The sequence below is a fragment of the Apis mellifera genome, linkage group LG11, assembly GCF_003254395.2.
Source record: "Apis mellifera strain DH4 linkage group LG11, Amel_HAv3.1, whole genome shotgun sequence".
NCBI lineage: Eukaryota > Metazoa > Arthropoda > Insecta > Hymenoptera > Apidae > Apis > Apis mellifera.
In genome coordinates this window covers 12,454,161-12,479,611 of record NC_037648.1, presented here as the reverse complement: position 1 = coordinate 12,479,611, position 25,451 = coordinate 12,454,161, and the positions used below count along the sequence as shown (strand labels likewise).

The 25,451-nt window shown below is 37.5% G+C and overlaps 1 protein-coding gene across 5 annotated transcripts in view; it reads right to left on the bottom strand.

Moving 5' to 3' along the window:
• The window catches only part of LOC408354 (nuclear factor of activated T-cells 5), a 49,640-nt gene that overhangs the window by 17,044 nt on the left and 7,145 nt on the right, over nt 1-25,451 (bottom strand). For 3 of the 5 annotated variants that reach the window (XM_026443841.1, XM_016914963.2, XM_016914964.2), the window contains exon 1: nt 4,283-5,050. The exons of 1 other annotated variant lie outside the window; for it this stretch is intronic. In XM_026443841.1, the coding sequence (XP_026299626.1) occupies nt 4,283-4,421 (139 nt within the window). In that variant the 5' untranslated portion in view covers nt 4,422-5,050. Of the gene's footprint in view, nt 1-4,282; nt 5,051-25,451 lie in introns of those variants that run through there. One more of the 5 variants, XM_006566758.3, reaches the window with a different exon arrangement.

Here is a 25,451-nt window from a genome sequence, read left to right as displayed (position 1 = left end):
GTATTTATTAAAAAGTATACTTACCGCGTGTTTCCACCAATCGGCCGGGAAAGAGGAAACTCTTCGATCGGGATGGAAAATGCGTAGTTGAATCCCGACGATGGAGAGGATGTCGAGACGTCGACAATTTCGCGAGGAATGCGAGCTATGCGAGATGGAAGGCCCATCTACGAGCGATTTATCCGTGAAATCATCTCCGATGAAACGACACGGCTCGCGATACATATATTTCCCGGAAACGGACGCAAAGATCGAGAAGAATCGTTTCTCGATTCGAATTAATCATCCAATCGATATATCGATATATCTGGGAAAGAATTAGGGATCGATCCGAGTTCCATCGTTCGACGATGGAATCGTGGAAAATCGAATCGATTTTCAAATCGTTTCTCGGAAACATTTCACGGTCATTTTATCTCGTATATAATTACACACGTTGGATATATCGTTCGATCAATCGGGACCCGATTTAATCTTGGGGCAAAAAAAAAGAAAAAACCGCGGATACGAAGAAACTTCTTCTTCTTTTTTTTTTTTTAATATGCGAATGAAATTCAGTCGAATCGTTTTACACGTGTGTTAATGTTTCTTCTTTTTTTTTTTTTTCTTTTTTCTATATAGATTATTCTTCTTTTTTACGACGCAATTTTTCTCTAGTCACGCGAAGACAAAACTGGAAAACATATTCTGCAAACGTTGCGATGCTTGACCTATTCAACAATCCGTGAAATGTCTCATCAACAAGCGATCGGACGTAAGGAGCCTGACATTTGACTTCATTTCAATTTAGCGATAACATTAATGTCGAGTCAGCCTTGCGCTCAGGTAACTCGGAATTAGATAATCTAATGCCTGTGTAACAGATGAATATCGATGAAACATCGACGAAAATTATTATATCGCCGTATCGAATCTTATTGATCGAAAGGAAAGGAAAAAGGTTAACGAAATTGGTGTTTCGAATTCGAAACGGATCGATTCGCGCGCGCGGGAATTTCAAATCGAATTACGATTACCTACGCGATTCCGAGGAAATTTATCTTCTATTTTTCTTTCTTTTTTCGCGGTTGATGTTAACTTAAAAAAAATTTAGAATAGAAAGCTTCGTTAGTTGCAAAAAGGATGCAAAAAGACGGGATGGAAAAAAGAAAGAAAGAAAGAAAGAAAGAAAAAATTTAAAGACAATCTTCTTCTTCTTCTTCTTCTTCTTCTTTTTATGCAAATTAAACACGTACAATTTTATAACGACTATTAAAAACTAATCTATGGTAACTTTTACTTGGTTAATGGCGTTAAATGATTTTTTCCTAAATGATGTCATCGGGGGAATAAAAAAGGAAGGATTCTTTAATTAAATCCTTGCGATGTGTCGTTAAAAAATAAACTCTCCTACAACCTTGTCGTAATAAGCTTTTTTTTTTTTTCTGCCTGTAAAGAGATTCTTCTTTTAAAGTGGTGTTAAATAATAATCGACGATTAGATAGAATTACGCAAACCTGTAACCTTTATTATTATTATCGTAACACCAGCCGGAACATGTACGAACATAACTTTACTCCCGATACTTGTGTCTACAGAAAACCGAGATCCTCAGGAGAAATAAATAAATAATCCGCGCTTCTTACGCAACCCAAGGATCATCTATAAATCCACGTACTTATAATACACAATTTCTTAATACTCCTGTTATCTATCAAAACTTCATCCATTACAACAGAGATCCAAACGCTTCGCCGATATAATAATATCTCACCTGTTCCAATCCCTCCACGCGTTTCATTATAAAAATACCACGAATTAAAATACCAAGAATTAAAAAAAAAAAAAAAGAGAAAAATTTAATATACACATCCTCTCATTCTCCCGTCACCTTCTCTCGAGAACAATAAAATTAACAATTAACATAACGGAAAGAGCGTACGAAGGGACAAGAAGAAAAGGAAAAAAGATTCCTTCCTCTCTCTCTCGTCGATCAATTTCCCTTCCCTCGTCGTCTGCCTCATCGTCATCGCCACTACATAGAAACGATCTGTGTATCCCTGATCTGGATCAAGGAAGGGGAGGGGAGAGGCGTAACAATCCGAAACCGCGACGATGATCCGAGAATTGAACGAGGAGGAGGAGGAGGAGGAGGAGAAGAAAACCGCGGCGATCGTTCGCCGATCTCGAAAATCGCGAGAGGCGATTGGCCGCCGCGCGCTTTCGAAGGCGGATTGCGCCCTCTTCTTTTTCCCTTCTTCCGCCGGCAACCAAAGACCGGCCACGCCGAAAGACCTTTTTTTCAGAGACGAGCCGCGATAAATAAACGGAGGAGGATGATATCGGCGACTCGCGCCTCTCCTGCGCACGTTGTTGGGGGAGGATACGCGATAGAGAAAGAGGGACAGAGAGAGAGAGAGAGAGTGGATCAAGGAGAGAAAGCTGAGAGAGAGATAATTTATCGGCTCGGATAAGGAAAATAGGAAGGAAAGGAGGATGGAAGAACGGAGGACATGCGGAGGGACGACGAGACCTCGTCTCGGAGGTTATCGAGCCTTGTCACGATTTCCCGCCTGTTAGAGACGAAACAATGAGCAGAAATAATTCTAATAATAATAATAATGATATCGGGAGGGGGGAGATAAGGAAGAGGGGGGAGAATGGAAATACAACGACCCCGTTTCGAGTTAGGATAATCGAGAGGGATGTGAGGGATTTAGGAGGATGGAAAAAGTAGGAATTTCTCTTTTTTCTTCTTTTTTCCTGATAAATTAAATGATCAGGGAATATTGAATATGATAATTGGAATTGTTTCGATAGATTGATTTCGAAATTGTCATCATAGATTTAAAAAATCTATCGAAATCGTATTACACCTATGATAAACTTCTTTTTATCGGTTCACTAATACAATGAAAATAATTGTGATAATAGCGTTTAGTTTGTCAATATATAGTTGTACAAGAGCGGTATTTATCTGGAGTTTAAGAGAAAAATGCGCTTCTTCGACGAGTGTTTTCTTACGAAAGTATCAATAGTCTGGTAAAAATTTTATTTTTTCCCCCCCCCCAACTTTGATTTTCTCGAGTTGAAAACTTTATCACGCGCACCTTACCACCTTCTTACTCTTAATTGTTATGCAGATATGATAATATAGATTTTTCGAGTGGCCGACTATAAATTAAAAAAAAAAAAAAAATGTAAAGATACATAAATTTAAAAAGTGAAAGAAATATGGCGTATCACGCGAAAGCAATAACAACTTTATCAACGTATATTGATTGAAAAATAATGAACTGTTTTGGAGCAAAAATTGACTCGCAAAAAACTCGTGAAAAATAGTTTGTTCCCGATACGAGCATAAATAAAGAGCGAATCCTGTTTAAAGAAAGAAAAAAGAAAGAAACAAATAAATTTGGAGCAAAATAATCGTCGAGATGAGAAATAAAAAGGAATATAAAAAAAAAAGGAAAGGAAAAAGAAGAAATGAAAGGTGTCGAACGAGGATATAAAAGAGACGAAGATTTGTCCAAAGGTAGACATTCATCGAAGACAAAAAAAACGGTAATAAATGAAAACGCAAAACTCTTATCTTTCTCGAGTTGATCGTTGCGTCCCGAAATTTGTCAGGAATTTCTCTGATTCCTTCGATTAATCATCCCAATTTTTAAGACGTAAGATATTGAAAAGTAAAGAATTTGGAAAAAACCTTGCCTCGTAAAAATATTGACAATGACAAGATCTATTCTGTTTTAATAATATAATGTAATTGTTATTCTCTTAAACTAAATCCGAGTTTCTTGAACTCCATGGTAAATAGAAACAAATAAAAGGATTCGTTCTCGTTAAAAAGAAAAAAGAAAACGTTGCCGAAACGTTGTTAAAAATTTGATAACAATCGGGAATATTTTTATTCCACGCTCGATACGCCAATGTATACAATGAGTCAATCGCGTAAGAGGCGAGGAAAAATAAAAATAGAATTCTCTACGTCGAGAAAGAAAATTTATATACCTGTACAAATATCGCATTTAAACATGCGGTATAAACCACTCAAAGTCTCGACGAAGTGAAGAGATCGCAGGTGGGAAGGAGAGATAAAACGAAATAAAAAAGACAAAAGAAAAGGAGAGAAGAAGAAGAAGAAGAAAAAAAGGCATAATAAAAAGACTTCGAAATACCAACAGCAACAGGTTCCAACTCGAGAGATATCAATTACCCGGCTATCTAGGCGGGAATCGTTGAATATTAAAGTAGTAATGATCATGGGCATGCGCGAGTGTGGAAGGGAGATCAAGTTTACCGTGTCGATAAGGCTCAATCAATGCATTTCCGGTACACCGAAACTGCAGTAGCATTTGAAGATGCTCGTTGCCCGGTTCCAAGGTGCCGCTGTTGGTCCTCCTTAGTTCCTGTCGCCTTTTCTCAAGGTCGGGTGCCATTAGGTCCTCGAGGACCGAAGGCCCGTCACCGATCCTCTCTTCACTTCTTCAACCCGCCCCGTTTCACGCGTCCAATATTTCCAATTTCGATCGATTCTTCTTTCTCCCCCGTTTCACTTCGCACTATCTCGCCACGCGAACGATCTTCCTCGAACGAACAGGTTGTTCCATGTCACTCTCGAGCTCCACGTGTTCTAGCTTAGTGTTCTCGATCGGTCAAGAATCATCAAGATCGATCGAGCGAGAGCGAATCGATTGATTTCTCGTTTCGAAAATTCGAGATGTAATGATATAATACCGACGATCGAAAATATCGAAAAAGAAAGAAAAAAAGGAAAAAAAAAGAAAAGAAAAAAAAAAGAGAGAGAAATTTTCCTCTATTCACAACTTTTATGGAAATTCGAATGACCGACCGAGTGAAGGGTCTACTTATATTTTGACATTTAAACGGGAACACTGTTTGATCGACACATCACATCAAATCATCGGCACATCGTTCCCGCGGTGGAAACATGGAACGATGGGACACAGGATCGATACACTGTTCGAAACGCATCGCGCGAACGCAACGAGTGTCAGACACGGACTGGCGTTCCTCGTCTCATCGCCGATCGGCCAACCCGGCATCGTTTGAATAGCGAGTAAATAAGCCCCCACCATGCACACACTGTTCACGCAACACGTTTATACGCTCCTGCATCCCCGACCGAGCCTCGGATATATCGAGGAGGAAGGTGACCAATCAGCAGCCGCTAATTACCCGACTACTGTCTATCTATCGCATCTCGAACCTACTGGCTTCGCCCGACGTTCGCGCGAATCCGATCTTCCCGCGCGAGCAATTCTTCGCCTATAATTTTCACCGGGGCTCGTTTATTTTCGGGGAAAACGATGCTTGACGACCATGGAACGTACCGTTGCAATAAGGTGTGTTAATTGCACCTTCTCCTGTACATCAGAGAGAGAGAGAGAGAAAGAAAGAGTGAAAAATCACGTTATTTATCCGAGTATATATATTGTCATTCGTCGTTCTTCCGATTTAAACATTTTTATTTTAAGATTATCCGATATGAATCGGAAAATTTTTCTTTCGTGAAAGAATATAAAATAAATCGCGAATGTTATCGTTTTAAAAATTAAAGTATCGTATTACAAATATTGGAAATTGTAGTCGTAATATTTTTCGATTTTATTTGCGAGACAAAGTTTTTTTTTCGCGGAGGGGAACAGTTTGTAACGAATTGGTTCAACGGAGGGATTATTAAATTTGAGTATTTAACGCGTTTCACGTTGGAACAAAGCAACAGGTAGATTCCAAAATGGCCGCGCTCTAATTGGCGAGCCTGAAATGGATTTCGCGGCCGAAACACGGGCAGGGATTTATCTCTATACTCCGCCTGTATTACAAATGTTTGCTTAACGAGTAAGTGTACGACTGGAGTTAAGTTAGAATTCATTATCGTTCGAATAATTGCAAACGGTACAGGTATTAATCCTTTATAAGAGAGGCGGTCGATAAGGAATAACTTTGTTCTTCCGCGGTTTCTAATTGGAAGTAAGCGCCTCGACTTTTTACATTAATTTTGCACTTTGGCAAAGCAGTTAATATATGAAAGATCGTGGAAAAATTAAGGGACATTATATCATACAACTGTACTGTATATATTCCATGTGAATTCGATCGAAATTAATTTTTTAAAAAGGAATAGAAATCTCAAATTGCGCGAAAGGATATTCATAAGTAAATTTTGATCGATTATTTTTTTTGGATTTAACAAAAAAAAAAAAAAGAAAGGAAAAGAAAATGCGAAGAAGAACTGGATCCATAATGGGTAAATTTAAGTTTGACGAGGCCATAAAATGCCATTTTCATGGGCTCACCCGATGACTCTATTTTCTCCTTTCTTTTTATTTTTACAACCCTTCTATTGATCTTTCCTCCGCAAGAATTCTCTTGGTAACGTTTCAAATGACGATCGATCGATGAAATATAAACACTTTGAACGGGTAACCTTAACAGACTGCTTACTAGAAATTATTGAAACTATCCGCTATCTTTGATAAATCCATTTCCTTTGTACTCGTTATTTCGAATATATTTAATAAAAAATAAATTAATGAAAAAGAAACAAACAAAATGTTTCCCTCGGGACGATCAAGCCGAACACGGCCGATAATAGTAGGAATTCCATTTTCGATCTCGTGGCAGCCATAAAAGGAAGGCTAATCAAAGGAAAACATCTCGTAGATAGCCTCGTAGTAATTAGAACGTTAATGACACAGTAGCTCTCGTTACCAGTTGACGTAAGCAAGAACCAAGAAAATCTTGTGGTTCACGACAAAACACGACGCGTGTTGTCCATTTTCTTTCAGGATTATATTCGGGAAATTAATAAACGAGATCAGGATTCTCGAATTGCGGATGAGTAGAATCTCTTATCTGTTTGATCGATTGCAAAATAATAGCAATAATTCCACGATTGAAAATGGCAATACTTAAAAAAAAAAATTAAAGGAAACGATGATATCATGGTTATTGCGTAACGTTAACGGGCAAAAAAAGAAAAAAAAAAGAAAAAACCGGATAAAGAGAGGAATATAATCGTTTCGATCGAAGGTACACTCGAAATATGAAGAGAGGAATGAGTCGAATACACACGTTTGGGATTTGTCATTCTTCAGATTTGAAGATGATGTTTTATCTACCTGGAAGATAACCTCGCGAGGCAAATTTGAAAAAAGTCGTCTCCCGTTTCGATTAATTAGCGTCCAAGATTAACACTTGTGCGGCCTTCGCTTGCTATTGTGCGATATTTACTTCCAACTATATAATTACACCGTCGATGAATCTTCTTGCTCATTTTCCAGATTTATTTCCACATTGTATTACACGATTAGGTAGAGTGATTATGAGAAAATCAATCGAAGTGGATTGTTTTTCTCTTTTCAAAACGAACCGGATATTCCTTCATTTTGATAATAAAAAGAAAAGGAGGAGGAGGAAAAAGAAATCCATTGAACGAATAAAAATATGGAACGACGTTCAGTTCAACTCTCGCAAGGGGTTAATAAGCGACAAATGGCTCGATTTTAACGAGGATGCAAAAGGGATAAGAGAAGTACAGAACGATCTAAATTAATGGAACGACGACAATGGTGGTAGATTCGCATAATGGCAAATCAATAATCGAAATATTACTCGATAAAGGTTTGCAAGCATTTCATCACGCGAGAATGGATATTTAAAGAGAACGTAGATTCTATTTAAGGGGGGGGAAGACAATCAGCAATTCCACTGAAATAAGAATACCGAATTTCATTTGGAGCTGACTAACGAGGCGTATCAACTTGCTTTCAAGGTTACGAACAAACTTTGGAAACTTTCGTCGCGCAAAAAGAATAAAAGGATACGATTTCGCCATTCCGCAGAAAAAAAAGAAGAAGAAGAAAAAGAGATCCTTCCTTGTTTCGAAATTCCAGAGACGACGACAAATCCTTGGGATCGTTTAATTTACCAAAATTGGAAGTTCAAAGTTAGGCAGTGTGTATGGTATTAGATTAATCATTTGGAACAAATTTCTTGTAATCTAACAAGGAAAGGCCAAGACCCAAAGCAGAGGTCACCGATTCAGTTTGAAACTTTGAACGCTTGCGTGGATTTCGTCATCTTGTTTATTTAAAATAACTTATTAGGACCCATCACAGAATTCCGTCCGTTTTTCCAAATATCTCTCATTGAATAGCCAGATTCAGATTCAGATTTAGATTTCAAAATTTCTTTCCGCGCGTCTAGAAAATAATCTGCATATTGTTCGACGAACAAGACTCGTTTCAACTAATTCCATTATTCGAATTCCAGATACATGACGTATTAATTTATGAAATGATGCAACTCGAGGGGAGCATTATTTTTCTTTTCATTATCGCTACGAGAAAGTTGTTTAGAATTCTTCGGAATCGCGAACTTTTCATTTCCACGCAAAATATACGCGATGATACGATATTATCGTAAAGAAAAAGAGAGAGAAAGATAAAGCTTAAAAAATTAAAAAGTACACACACACATATATATATATAAAATAAAATCGGAGAGTGGCGACAGCGATCGTTCGCGATTGTTAAACAACAGCGCGTAGTAAACAAATCAGAAACGATTGGAAAGCAATGGTCAGAACTCGCGACCCTCGACACCGAGGTCGGTCTAATCGAGTCAGCACACTCCGCTCGCGCTAACGGAGCACGCGTATCTCGCTCCTTCGTCACGATCATTCCTCCTCCTCCTCCTCTTCTTCTTCTTCTAACACCTAGCCAATCGTATTACGATTGCTCCTCGAATCACCCGACTCACCCGCGTCTTCCTTATCGCCACCTTTTATTCGGCCTGAGCCGAACGAGTCGGATTAACGAGCACGCGCTCGACGTGTGTTGCACGCACGAGATCGTACGGCAACAACGGCTTCGCTACTTTCCTCGTGGCGATCAAAGTCGAGGGAGCGTGTACGCACAACTGTCGAAATAGTTTGAACCCACGCCTGACTCACCTCACGTGCGCAGAAAAATGTGTCACGAGCGTGATCTAAAAAAGAATCACGCGAGAATCGAACGGGCCACACTTTTTACGAAACCACTTTTATCATAACTTTCGAATATCCTTGCGGATCAGAGAGTGTTTGAACTCGCTTGAACTTTTGCAAAAAGATACTTGTTCTTTGGGGAGTAGAAAATTTGTAAATTTTCTTTTTCTTACCTTCTTCTTCTTTTTTTTAAATTAAGTGAAAAATGCTTTTCGAATTATCAATTTTGGAATTGGAGATAATTTTTCTTTCAAAAGCGATACCCGGTTTCTTTTTGATTATCAAAAGATTATCGAGTCGGTTATCGGGACGAAATTTTTATCGCCTTTTTTCTTGCCTCGCTTAGCAATTCCGTCGGGAACGAATCGAGAGCTATTGTTTTTTTATACATACGCTTATTTTTCGGAATAAACACGATCGCTAATTTTAAAGTATGATGGCCATAACCAGGGAATTCATTTGCATCGAATCCGCGACAATTCGCGTAAACATCGTTTCGATTTAAAAAAAAAGAAGAAGAAGAAGAAAAGAAGGAAAGAAAGAAAGAATCGTAATGACGAAAAGATTTCTTACGGAATCGTATCTATCGATCCTCGAGCCTCGTCACGGTCGCACGATTATTATAGATCATTCGATCGATAGATCGGATCGGCTCTCGTGAACAACAACGAGGGTAAATTAATTCGGAGAATGATAAAGAAGTGGACACGTGCGATAAATAGATGTGTTAGCGCTAAAGAAAAGAAGAAGAAAAAAAGAAAAAAAAAGAATCGAATATTTAACGTTCACTCAACAAGATTTCGCGGGAGAAAATATGTTATCGGGGCCGAATAATCGAGATAAGGATAAAAAAAAATGAAAAATCGAACGAGACACATATATATATTATATTACTTTCGAGTATCCTTTAATCGTACATCATCGATCAGAAGTTCGAAGCGTATCACCTTGTTCCAGGTGAAATCCAATAATTTAGAGAGAGAGAGAGAAAAAAGTTGGAATTTTACTAGAAATTTTTCCTCGTCGTTCAACAATTCCTTCTCGTTGAAGCGAAAAAAGTAAAATTATACATTTGCGGTATATTGATTTTGGATTAACAAAGAGAAAGAAAAGAAAAGAAAAAAAAAAAAAGATTTATAAGTCGGTAACAACATTATCATATTTTTATATTCAAAATGTAAATGCGAGGGAAAGAGAGGGAAAGAAAAAAAAGGAAAGAAAATTTGTATCGTTAGACGCAAACATCGAAACTGTTTCGAATTGTACTCCGAGAATTGAAAATTTTTTTTTAATTGGCCTCAACAACGCGTATTGGAAAATGATACGAGCGTGATACGACCGATCAACAACCGATTAGCCGGCTTTTCATTTCACAGGGATCACCGACCGCGCGTGCAATAATCGGATTTTCTCGCTCAGATATTAAAGAAACACACTCTCTCGTTGCAGCAAGGATATACAAAGCGATGAGATATCGATTCTAGCAAAGCAAAGTTCAAAAGTGAAAGCGTCGAATGGAAAATAGTAAATAGTGTAACTATCCTATCTATTATCTTACGCAACACTTATCATCGTGCAATTAAAGGGAAGCTTTGCATTCGTTATTAAAAACGATTCTTTATTCAAAGAAGAAGAAGAAGAAGAAAGAAAAAGATTAGGAAATCTATCTGTATACTACTTCTTCCCTAATCAAATACTTGACACTGACAATGTCCAAATATTGATCAATTAGCGATCGGTTAATCGTCTCACGTTCTTCTTCAAACTCATCCCTCCCCCCCCCACTCACTCGTTCTTAATCTACTCTTAAGATTACAACTTAGGAACACAAGAATCCCATCGAAAATTACAGATTTCACGTTCAATTATTAAGAACGATATTTTTAGGAAAAATTAATTTCTTGTATCTTATTACAAATATACACCGACGCTTGTTTTCGTCTCGTTTCAATCATCCATATAGATAAAGTAGATAAGGATGCTCTTAAGAAGAACCCACCATATTGTTTGCTTCCATCTCGAATCCATATTTGATTCATCAGAAACGACGAGTGATATTATCGGGTCAACGAAATTGATGAACGCGTAAATGAAAAGAGGAAGCGGAGGAGTTCGAATTCCATTCTCCGGATCAATGAGAATGATCCACGAGACCGAGAAACATTCTAATTTTACGTAACGAACGTGCACTTTTTTTCTCATTTCGCAACAACGATCCTCACGTTCACGGATCGCGTTGCAAAATCGGTTGGCGACAGGTCCCGGCCAATAAAAATGCCCGCCTCGACGACCAGCGGAGGAAGAAAGAGAAAAAGGAGGAGATCGGGGCAAGAAATAGTGCGGCTGCCGTTTAAATTGGACAGCGAATTGATAACACTTAAACGAATAATGCCGATCGGTATACAATGGTGACAGGCGATGTCCTCGTTCCTTCGAGTAAATCGAGTCGATGGTCATTTTCCAATCATTTCTTTCTTTCTTTTATCGTGACTTTATTTTTTACTCGATACAATTCGTATTTCTTTTTCTTTTTTTCTAAGATTAATCAAATAAATTACTTTTACAATTCCAATTTGATCGAATACAGAAATTGAATAATAGCGAAGGGGGTTGCGATTTAAAAATGAAGAAATGGTGTAACGATTACTTAAATTGTCAGAAATCTTGGTTCACTGGAATACGTCACAATTAATACGAGTATATTTGAAAGTAAAATATTTCAAAATTGAAATATCTTTTCCTCTCCAATTTATTATTCCAAGAATCGAGAAATCGAATAATAAATGCTTTCTTTGCTTTGGATCGAATTGCAATTAAAAAAAAAAGGAACGGTTAAACGAAGCGATTAGACGAAAATTGAATAATAGCGAAGGGGGTTGTAATTTAAAAATGTTGAAGAAATGTAACGATTACTTAAATTGTCAGAAATCTTGGTTCACTGGAATACGTCACAATTAATGCGAGTATATTTGAAAGTAAAATATTTCAAAATTGAAATATCTTTTCCTCTCCAATTTATTATTCCAAGAATCGAGAAATCGAATAATAAATGCTTTTTTCGTTTGGATCGAATTGCAATTAAAAAAAAATAGGAAAAAGTTAAACGAAGCGATTAGACGAAAATTTCGGGACATTGAAACGTGGAAAAGTTAAGAAGAAGAAACTGGTTAAGAAGGAATCGTTTAGATCGAGCGAGTCGTTGAAAAATACGCGTACGCGTACGCGAGTATTGCTCAGAGGCAAATGACAATGCAAAGATCGGTCGAGGAAGCCGAACACGATTAGATAATCGACAAGCTGACGCGGTCAATTAACAGCGCATAAATGTGGCACAATTTCTGGCATCGATCGTGACGTCAAGGGATACGATTATCATCATCGGTGTAATATATCGTCGACAAGAAAACGAAACTGGTTTCTTGCGCAGGTGTCGCGCGGTTGATATCAACCCCCAAGAAAGAATTTCTCCTTTTTTCGATCGATTGATTTTCAACGTTGTCTAATTGTCTAATCAAATTCTAATTAACGACATAATTAAGATTACGTTTAACTTAAGACACATTATCATCATTCATGATAATTTTGTAATAATTTTTATCGAATCGTAACATAACGTTGGAAATTTATGTTTGGATATTTCTTTAGATATTCTTTTTTATAACCCCCTTATTGGATTATAACACGATCGAGAGGAGAAAAGCAAGTTTATTAAAAAAAGAAAAAAATTGCTCGATAAAAGAATATATATTCTTGCAAAGAATAAAAGAGTTCGAATATAAGAAAAAAATATGTATATTTAATTTTTTCCAAGCGACATGAAAATGAAACAAATTTATAATGAAAAGTTCATCGATTCCATCTCCTCTTCGGATAATATAGATTCACATTCGCCGATAAACGAAACTCGATCGGTAATTAAGTTAAACGGAATTTTAAATGGGGTTCGTTTCAACAAAGAACGTTTCGTGATACGATTTCTAAGTATACTCGAAAACTTATTACACGTCTTGTTGTTTCAACGCGAGAATTCAACGCGGTATTCCCCGCGGCCATTATCCTGAATCCGACGATTAATCTCATAATCCGATCGTTACGAGCGATTAGAGCGAAGCGTAATACGTATCAGATGGCGAACACGCGTGAATTACGTGTACAACGCAGCAACGTTTTTCAGAATGGAAGATTATTTTTACCTGAAAATCGCCGATGTGGAAAAAGTTTGCATCGATTCGATTTGCTACTTTCGAGACGACTTGCATCGTTGTTGTATTGTTAACGGTTGTCACGATATCTTATTTATACATATATATCTCGACGGATGGGTGAAACACTTGGGTATAGACGAGGCTTATTAATCACCAGAGAAATAAAAATATATACCAAGCGGATATATTCGACTCGATAGTAGAAACATATACAGAACCATCTCTGTATACGGACTCTTGTGACGCATCAATGTGAAAAAAGTCACAATTGCATAATAACTCGCGCCAATGATTCTATGCAATCAAGATGGTGTAGAGATAATAAATGGCGCAATCTTGAAACGAGAAGTCTCCTGATCGCGATGATAATTGCAATTACTTTTTCCTATACGCTTTTGTACATAGATATTATTTCGATCCCTGATTCAAAATCTCGTATTTTTATGAATGTTTTCGAGGGAAATTTTTTTTAACGGAAATTTAAGACGAGAAATTTAATAATAGAAGAAATTCGATTTGAAGCAAAATTATTGAATTATTCGTTTCGAATCGTTTCGTTTTTTCCACGAGAATTTGGCGATAGAACGGACGATTTGTTATTTCATTATTCTGGCGAAAAAAAATTTCTCACATTTACCGTAGCTGGGATTATACATACAATACAATAAGGCAAGACGAGGAGTCACCGCCGGATTTCCCCTATGCAAATGAAAATAAATGTTAACAACGGTATGTAATAGTGCAACACAAACGGTGACTCAGCAGATGCATTAAAGTCCAATGTGCATTGGACGTCGACGAGGCGGCATGTTTGCCCGACTCTTCGTCGATAATCGTAAATAATTGTTTCGAGATAGAGTGTTATTTGCGGCGCAATTTTGACTTGGCGGAACTGCAATTGCTCTCCTATTGCTAGCCCCGAATTATTCCTTCATCTTGAACAATGGGCGAAAATAAACCGAGCGCGATTAATCATATAAAATAATCGAACGGATTAAATTTATAAAAAAAGAAACGAAAATTAATAACCGAGCGTTAAAATTTCAACAGCAATTGAAATTTTCTGTCAAAAGTTCGAACTTTTTCCAAGTTTTATCGAGAGAACATTTCTCAAAGACACGCGAGCGAGAAATAAAAAGAGCGGAAGATAATAACGGTTGGAATGGCGACCAATGCGGTACATGCAAAAGCCGTGTAAAAGTCGCGTGCATATGTAAAAAGCGTGACACGACGAACGAAATGGACGAATGTATTCCCCTCGATACGGGAGAGATTTGAATATAAAAGACTTTTGCGCTTCCTCGCGGCGGCGCATGGTGGATTAAATACGGTGCTTGTTTACCATTTCGAAATGGAGATTAAGCCGTTAACAGTGGTCATTAAATAGCTTGGCAGAAACAAAGAGGGAAGAGGATTATATACGCGTATATAACGTATAATGCGTTGGAATACATTAACATTGCCTTGGCAATTCAGATTCAGTTAAATAATTGTTATTGTAATATATGTATTGATGCTAGGGCTCGTCTTGACGTATCCTCTTCGAGACTTATTGACCGAAGATAGGTATTTATTAAATATACCGAGGCAACATGATTCACGTTTTGTTGTTTAAAATAATCTTATCTGAATTTACGGTAATTTTAACGATAAAGCGTATAATATAGAACCACCGTTGAAAAACTTCTTTTTTTTTTACAATGAACCGTTTTAGTAATAATAAAGTTTGTTTGAGATTAGGGCCTCTTTTCTTATCTTTTCGACGGGGGGACGAAGTCGAGAACACCCTCCACCCCCGAACCGGGGTGGCCGAAGGTCGAGCAAATATTGAAAAGACGGAAGAAACCCTTAAGTACCCGAACCAAGGAGAAACGGATCGATATACCAACCGCATTCAATCTCAATCTCCCCTATCGTTATTCCAAAATTCCAAAAACCTTCCCTTCCATCCTTCCATTCCAGATTTCAAATTCAACGATACGTAATCTAACGATAAAATCGACTTTGGTTAACCAAAAACTTAAGCCTCCATCGATTCAACGAAACATGCACTTGGCATATCGAATATGACATCGAAAACTATGAGATCGAAATGAAAAATCACTTGCGGTTCTAGCTTCCCTTTATTCCAATAATACGATGAAACAAATATGGAAATTTAACGAAAAGCAAGGAAAGAAAGGATGGAGGCAGAGAGGGTTGCGATCGATGGAGGCGGAAGGGAAAAGCCGATGGCCGGTTCCCGTGTCCGAAAGGGGTTACGATGACGCCAGCCACGATCACAGAGGCACGGCAGATTTCGCGCGTGAGCGTGTTCGAAGAGGAGAGCGATCGGCAGTCTCGCTCGGCTCGTTGAACATAAATCTCGTCTCCCCGCTGGACGATGACCCGTCGCGCTTATTTATCATCGCTCTTTCCTCCGTTGTTACGGCTTAACTGTTTATTCGGTGCTTGCTTCATACATACAGTCACCTCGATGACTGTGCGCCGCGCGCACACGTATATATATATAACGGGATCGCCGTGGTCGGCTTACGATCGATGGATAGATTTACATGCGCGATATTGGGTTGGAGACTTCGTCGTGTTCAGATTAGTCATTACAGAGCAAATCGATAGACGGGCCATCCGATCCCATCCATTGTCCCGCAATCCGCCCGAATAACTATCATATAGGGGAGGGGAGGGAGGGGTGGCTCGCAGAGGCAAATTCGTAGTATCATCCCTCTGCTTTGCTTTCCAAGTAAAACTCTTGCCAACTCTATTCTCTCGATAATATTTCTCGCGAATCGACGTTGGAGATGTTGAAAAAAATTCTCAATTTTCAAATTGAGAAAATTATTTTGCGTTCATATATTTATATTGCACGTGTAAAATTGTATGTTCGTTTATCGAATGGAAAATTGGATCGATGGAACGAAAAGTTGAGCGGTTAAAGTACCATCGTGGTTATCGAGCTACTCGATTATTCCAAGTAAATTTCACGCCTAGATCTCATCCCTGGTGCATTCACATTCGTCATCCGTGCATCTGCGCACAGTATTGGCCTGCTGTTTACGTCCCTATGCGAATTGATAGGGTGCACGGGGTGATAGGGCGAGGTGTAAGTCGGCCACGCGATGCTATTCGCTCCGTTGATAATGGTTATCGGCACACAGCGCGACCAATAAAATATCCCCCACCGATAAATCCATTATATTCCTTCGAAATTCCAAACTCCGCGATCGAGAGAGAATCCGAGCGGCCCGACGGCGCGCGGACGACTGAATGTTATTCGATTTCGAAAGGTTATTATTGTCGTGTAAATATTCCGTTTTGAAATCGATACGTTCGGAGAGAGATATTTTCCTTTGTATTCGTCCTTATTCCATTACGATTCCAATAAATTTAGAATATTATTAATTATATATATTTATTAGTTTATTTATTATTATTACATAATTTCGTTCTCCGCAATTCGTTAATAATCTCGAACAAATTAATATTATAAATTAGTATTCTTTTTTTAATATCTTTCTCCCTTTTTTGGTGAGAAAATTTAGGACGAGGTCAGAGGGGGGAAACTACGCCACTCGTCGTTCCCCGAATTTCATTCTGAAAAGAGAGCCCTTTGCCGCGGTTGTATAACAATCCAACCATTGTCATCCTTTGCCAAATAACAATAGCGATTTACTCGTGTATCGCAAGTGGGCGTCGATGACTCTTATTGAATTCTTGTAGAATGCTCGCTCGTGTACGTGTACTCGTATCGATTCGAGCGAATTCAAGAAGAAAGAGCAAGAACAATTAATCTTTGCATCGGGCGAGAAATACGATTTATGCAAATGATACATACTATGCAGAGTTGACTATGACTTTAACCACTCTATTTTGATTCCAATGAATACGGACGATTGACGATTTCTCGGAGGCGACGGGGTTTAACGACGAGCTATCGATCAATCTTGTCGTGTGAATAACATTAAAAAGCGTGCCGTTGCGTCCATATTCTTGACAAAATAATTCCTAACGCGTCTCGATGGTGTATAAACTCGAATAAACTTTCAATTTTCTCATCAACACTTATCCAATAATCATTTAAGAATGTAATTAAACGCTAATGACCTCGGAGAAATCTTCATAATGTTGAACAAATTTCATATATATACATATATATATGAAAACTTGACTATTAGTTAATTACAACATTACTTTCTATCATTGCAATTAATATTCTTATCACACCGCAACCTTTGACTCTTCTACAATTCTAAAACTTATATCGATATATCAAATTCCGAAAGAAAAATCTCAGATTTATATAACCTCGTGTCGAATATCTGAAAATAAACTATTTAACTATTCGAAGAAAAAGAAAAAATCTCGTATCGTACTCTATATAATAATAGAAAATAAGATTTAACTAACTCGAAATTTAAGAAAAAAAAAAAAAAATCTCATCAGAAAATCTAAAGAAATTTACAAATAAAAAGAAGAAGAACGGACAGAATATTATATCGAATACGTGTTGTTGCATGTTGCCAATGGAGAACAATATTGGTCGGCCATATTGGTCACGCCAGTCGCGGGAACAATAAATAATCGATGCAAAATTATTACGGGTCATTCGCTCATGACTTCGTGATTGGAACGAGCGTTAAATAGTCGCGGTTTTCTCAGATTGGACTCCACTCCGAGAGGATTTATCGTTAGGTGGAACGGCCTGTTATCGCCCCGTGGTTCTCACATTGTCGCCTTCTCACCAACTGCGCCACGATAACGAGAACAATGCTTCGTGGAACGGAGAACCGACCATCTCTCTCTCTTTCTTTCTCTCTCTCTCTGTCAGACAGCGTATCGAACGCAGTTCGCGATCGCTAAAATTACTTCGTCTTGAATCGAAGTGACCCAAAAGGTCGATCAGCCGCGATCCGTTACTGTCTCTTCTTTCTCTCTCTTCCCATTTCTTCTTTTTCTTTCTTTTCCCTTGTTTCGCTTTTCTTATATTATTTTGAAATTTATATACATGGAAGAGAAGTTACGGTAAGAAGAATATTACTTTGAAATAAGGAAGGAAAATGGTGGAAAAAGGGGATAAATTAAGAGTAAATGGATATTTGAGTATACATCGATTTTCTAAATCGATTTTAATTTGGTATATGGCCCGGTCTTGTGGTTAATTTCCATGGAAGATACCAACAAACACGAGAAAGTTTTTTCGAAGGTAAAAAGATCTTGATTGAGATTTTATGAAATTGGAAATAAGAAATGAATACGAGATGAGAAAAATAATAATTTTTTTTTGGAATTGAAATCTCGGAGAAAAGTTTAAAAAAAAGGCAACAACTTGAAACTTGCAACTTGGAACTTGTTGATTTATCTGTGGATTTACGATGATCTATGGATTCTTTGGAAATATAATTAATTTAATGGCGAAACATGTGGAAGTTAGTTTCGAAATTAATTAATGTTCGTGCTTGCTCGAATCCTCGCGGGATTTCACCTTTCACCTTTTACATTTGAAACGGCGGTGGTGGTAAAGCAAGAAGAAACGATGCATTTTCCTGTCGTTCAATCAATTTTTCAACAAATATCGAAATATCCCCCTCCAATTAGAGAAACATATTTAGTCCCTCCAACTAGCATAACGTATATAAATCAAACATCTTACGATTCAAGCCGCCATTAAACTCCAACTTAACGTAAAATTACATTACTTGTCTCGCCTAGATAATTCTCCAATCGATAAATTGAAATAAATTTTGAAGAATTTTAAAATTCTAGGACATTTCTCTCTTCTAAATTTTTGCTACGAAACGAAAATAAAAATTATTGGAAAAGAATCGACAACGACAATTAATTTCAGAGATACAAGATGGATGAACCGAGACCTCTTCTAAATCAATTCACCCAGCAATTATCGTATCGCATATGCATAACGTTTAACCAAATTAACCGAGCGTTTGATTAAATTGAATTTAAAAAAAAAAAAAAGGAAAGAAAGAAATTAAAAAATTATTACTGCTATAATTAGCCGCTTTCGACGCGTACATGCATATATTTCGTAAGCAAGAGATTGTTTTCTCGTAGCGGCGGGGAAAAATTCGCAATTAAACGTCTAATCATTCGCCACGTTAATTTATTTCCGCCTCGAACGCAACTTAATTGCCCGCGATAATGGATTCGTTGCCGCAATCGTTTCGAGGAACAACACCGTTCCATCGGCGAGACTTTCGACGCCGACAATCAACTTTCGATCCGAAAAAGTGGAGGAAAAAGGAAAGGAAGAAAGGAAGGAAGGAAGGAAGGAAGAAACGCTTCGTCGATCGGTTCTCCTTCTTCCGTTCGATTTCGATGCTCGAATTCGTTCATCGAGCCGCGGTATACGAAGCTTGTATCACACGTTTGCACAAGTTATCGGCGAAACGAGACGGTGTAAATAGGGATTAACGGTCGCGAACAGAAGTCACGTGTGAGACTAGAAAAGCAACAGCATCGTTAATATTAGTTATTATTATCTGACGACCTTCTTTCCCGGCGAATCTTTCGATCTCGTCTCGCTGCGAACTCAAAGACCATTTCGAGGATTTTTTTTACCATTCAAACGGTTGAAAAATAATGGAATTATTTCGAAATTATCGAAAGTGGTGTATAATTTTTTTCCTGCGACATTAATTCGAGAAAGATTGATTCTTCTGCATCTCCATTTTCATGTTCGTAAAGATCTACGATTCGTAACAAGACGATCCTCGTCAATCGAACGAAACACGCGATTCAATTACGGTGTAAAGATAACAGGAAAAAGAAAAAGAAAAAAAAAATGGAAGCGATTTCGAATGGTTACGCACAGACCTCGAGTCGACCTCGAGTTTTTTCGAAACGAGGAAGATCAATTTTCGTCGGAGACGAAGACGAGATTAATCAAGCGCCAGCATTAATTAGCCCTGCCACGAATTCGACGTCGAATTCGCGAATTTATCGGAAGTAATAGTTGGAAGTTTTGTAATAGTCGAGGACGATTGCCGGGGCCAGAAACGATTTTGGACACCGTCCATGGCAAATAATCGAGCAAAGTTGGAGAATTACGGAGAACTCTACTAGGAATAGCTCTACTGGATAAACTGTACGGTTTATCGAAGAATGAGAATTCGTAAAAAGGGAATCCGACTTTAAAGAAGACACTGGTGGAAAACTGAAACTCGAATGTCGAAACATCCCTCCGGCCGTAAATTAACAACACGTTTTAAACGAGTTTCACAATCGTATTTCCTGGGGTAACCATGCTCGTCTTGCCCATCCGTTACGCTTTACGTTATGTAAAATGTTAATTAATACCGGTGGCTCGATACCACCGGGAAGCCACGAGCTCTTCTTCCACGAGAACAAAGAAGCGCCCTGTATTTCCCTGAAACCGTTCAAAACCGTTCTCTAAAACTCGGCACGGAACGATCCAACTGTTCGGCCGGGGAAATTAGACCCTTGATTGGAACGAATATATCTCGCGGAGGGAGGGGGGGGCAAATATTTGCCAGGCAAATTTGACGATTTTTTATGAAAAGTGTACACAACGCGCCCCCTGAATTTCGGAACCGAAAGCAGCCATGATCTAAAAATTCCTCGAGTTGAAGAAAAAAATCTCTGGCTAATCGAAAATGATTAAATAAAAATCGACAGCTAGTAAACTTTCTGATTTAATCGAAGATTGAATATTGTTACAGCAAGCAGAGAAAAATCTCTAAGCCTAAGAAAAAAATCTCCGGATAGTGTTAATACTTTTAACACCGCGTATATAATATCACAAAATTTTCTCCAGAAGATCTCTTTTTTTTTTTTTTTTTTTTTAACTCGACTCGAAATAAATATTATCCGTCGCGTGTAATAACAAGACGTCCTTGAGACTGGTATACTCATACCGTTTGATGCTTGTTTCGACGTCAGTCGGCGCATAGGAATGTCGGTGACCCGGGTCTATCATCGTAAACGCCGTCTCGTCACCAGCCTTATCGCACCTGGTAGACGATTATTCTTAACGCGTCAACGACCCTGGCGATCAATTAAGAACGAATTTCTATTAACGACCGCGCAATTACTTCCCATTATCGTCGTATTCACTATTCACTAAAAACGTGAACCAACCAGAGATATCCGTGCAACTCTACAACCGTATAAACAAGTAATAATAATCTCTCGAAGGAGGATCGTCCTCGTCTTTTTTTCTTCCAATTTATTTGGTCACAATTTGATCGAACTTTATAGAAAAATAAAATCATCCTTACTTTACTTTACTGTAAAAAATGTTTAAAAAATGTTTCGTCCATCAATCATTGGAGTCGAGATTTTTCATCAGATTACATATATATATATGTATTATTCAACGAGAGAAGTAAGTACACACACAGCTATTTATAAAAATTATTGATACGCCTTCTGACTCGTGATCGATATAAAAAAGCGATACGATCGCGATGGGTGGTTACTCTTTGACCCAATGAAGATTGAGATTCCCTTGTGGCGCGACTCGAGATACGTATAACAAGATTGGATTTCGCTAGGGACTCGTTCAATCTTTTCAGGGTCGAATTTATCAAGGGTCGGAATGGGAGAAAAATAATATAAAAATGACGGTTTGTGGTTTAAAGAGAAGAAAAAAACGAGTTTTAATAATTACGTCGATGATATTCTGTTTTTGAAATAAAACAACACTCGCTCAAAGGATTTAAAAGAACTAAGCGTGATTCTAAGCATATTTAATTCAACAGTATTTTAATGATGAAATAAGAGACACAAAAGGGCGCCAATTAGTAACTCGCGAGAGGTTAAACAACGACAAATGGGTATGTACGCTGCTACAACTCTAAAAGCGACATCTATCCTCGACCAATACTTGGCGAGCAGTATTACCAACAACGCGAAACTAAAAGCACTCGAACAATAGAAAACTTTCCAAGAGTAAAGAAATTGTTAGTGTTGTAACATTGGAACAATTTTTCGAGCGAATTTCTCTTTTTATCCTGTTCTTTCTCCACGAAAATATCAAATGAGAAATACGATACGCGTATATATATTTATACTTAGATGTTAAAATTATAAAACTTATTTTTCTTCGATGAATATGAATCAGAATAAAAAAGAAGAAATACATTCAAGAAACATCAATATCAAACAGTAACGAATACAGATGTATCGTAATATTGGGAAAAGCGATGACAACGATATATCACGACTGGTAAAATTGAAACAACCTGTGATGTAAGTACACGGCTCGATCGAAGAATCGAATCGACTTGACTTTATCGCGAGAATTAAACTCGAAACGGGTGCTCGAAAAATTCAATTCGAGTTTATCAAGAGGAATCATCGGTTTATTAATTAACTCGAAAGGGGGAGAGAGAGAGAGAGAGAGAGGCGCGATACGGCGTTAATCGTTTCCTTTGTTCGAAGCGTGAAGAAAACGCGAGCGTTTTTAACGATTGCAATTGGTCTTATTAATCGAGCGGAGCACGAGTATTTAGGTCTATCTCTTCCATAAGCCGCGATGACAATCGTCGGTGACAATAATGGACGGACCAACGGAATAGATATATCGCACATCGTTCAATTTTTAGAAATCGAGCCGTGTAGACTCGAGGATCGTAATTGAAGTCGGTTAATACTATCATTTGTCATCGTTATCAAGTTTCTATCGTACGATAGTCACGTTGAGATACAATGTTTACAATGATTTTACGCTGGTCCGTGTTACACGAAATCCATCGTTCGAACGAAAATGCGTCACCGTGAGACGTCGCCACTAGACTTATCTTGTGCAACGAGTTACGTGACATGGCGCGAATCTCTTTGCCGGTGGAATGAACCGTTACACACGCTTTATACATACATCTTGTTGCATCTCGTTATTGGAATTAAAAAAAAAAAAAAGAAGAAAAAAAAAACGAGAAAACACCTCGTATCGACAACGCCTTTTAATACGATATGACACCACGACACGACACGGCGATGCAAGAATTTACATTCGATTTTTAACACAGGATGTCACAGGAAGTCATCGTGTTTACGCGATCGAAAGATCAATGCGGAAAGGAATAAGCTGTGAAAGATCGTCAAAATTGTACACATCTTGTTCGGTTTGACATAATAAGAACATCGCCACGATGTTTCACCCTTGACGCGAATTCATTCGTTTCTTCGTTTCAGAAACGCGATCTATGGAGGATGCTTTGAACGCGAAACGCGGTGAATGGTGTTCAGTCGAGGCTAGTTAGAACAGCCGGATGATAATGTTAATAATTTCGATTGTTCTCTGCCTTTTTCTTTTTTTTTTATTTATACCGCTTCGGTATTCTCAATCTTGGGAATATCTTTGAAACGTGTATTGACGCGAATCATAATTCTTCTAAAGGAATTATGACATTATCGTCTATGAATTCTAATTTGTGCAAAATATGATAGAACGTGAATAAAAAAGAAAAAAAAAAAAAAAAGGAAAAAAAAAAAAAAATGTTATTTATATGTCGAGTTGTCGTCATTTAAAATAATTGTGATTTGATATTACTATATATACGGAATTTTAAATGGAAAATTAATTATTCATTCTTCTCATTTCCATAATGTGCCTTGAAAAAAAAAAAAAAAGAAAAAAAAAAAAAAGTAGTTAATTGATTACGGAAAGATTCAATGAAACAATATTCGTATATAATAATACGTGCCGTAAAAATGATCGAGATTCTTCTTTTTCGAGCGTCGACTAGAATTATCGACGCAAAAAGAAGAAAAATAAAAAAAAAAAAAAAAAAAAAGAAGAAGAAGAAAAAATCAGGCGACAGATTTTCATTTTACGTTTCCAAACAAGTACAAAAGCAATTTTTCAACGTGACTCGATTCGAACGACATTCGTTTGCCAAGGACGTTATGATATTTCATATTTTCTCTTTGCTCGAAGCACGAATTCAAACAAGGTAGCGACAAGGCCGATTAAAACGCGCTCTACGAATACGAAAGAGGGACAGGAAAGGGTGAGCGTCGCCTCCCGTAAACTGGTTTTTCTCCGATAAATCTCCCCCACCGTTACCTCATATCAACACGAAGGAAAAATAGTGGTACACATCGAGTCTCGAAAAATCGAAACGATAAAGCGACAAACGAGATGAATTCTGGATCGAAAGGAACGATCGACGAGAAGTGGATACTCGAGTATATCGAACGCATTATCGGATTTTCCAGCCAAGGCCGAAAAAGAAAAAAAATAATAGCCGCGGATTTTTTTTTTACGACTTTGCATCCAATATTGAATGAAATGATTCGAGCAAATGTCGATTGCTGTATCGTGTACACGACACGTTCACTGATGCATGAGGTAAACACAGAATTTATTCCAGATTCGTGACGTTCGAACGTTTGGCGAGGTAACGCGGAAACGTGATGGTGAGGGCCTTTCGCCGAAATTTCGCGGGAATTTTGAAATCCGGCCAGATGTCGACGGCTGGCCAATACTCGAACAAGAGATTTGTATATTTAATTTGATTTCACGTGAATCATCCTACGTATTATAAATTCGAATCCGAAGAGAGAATCGAATTTTATCCTTTCTTCGTTTATACGATACAATTTAGAATATTCTAATATTCATTCTAATATTCATTCATTAATCTTACGATTGACAAAAATATCTATTATTAAATGTATTACGAGGTAATTTAATTTTCGAATAAGATATATATACATGTATATACATATACGTAGAAATATTAGAACGCGTAAAAATAAAGACAAAATATTACGACTTATGTACATACAAATTCGTTTGGCAGTCAACGTTGATAAGCGACTTTGAATTATTGCGTTCACGTTAGTACATGTACGTCTGGTGATTATATACCTTCAGCACAGTCTAGACGCAATTTTACGATCGATTTTATTATACAATATATGTTATGCAATAGAATTCCTATTATTTAAATGAAAAATCAGATAGGTATTGCAACAAAGAAGAAGAAGAAGAAGAAGAAGAAAAAAATGATTATTAACATATACATAATATTTATCTTTTAAATTTAATATCTTCAACAAATCAAAGGTCACCTTGAACTTTTCACACGAAATTCTTGTATATGTGTTTTGATTATATTATACATATAAAAAAAAAAAAAAGAACATTAAGATAAATTCAAGAAGCGTAAAAACACCGCGTATATTCACCTGCGTATTATTATAATCAAAAAGTTAATAAACGTTCGCAAGAAATCTCCCACCTTGAGATTTTTCTTGCATACTTG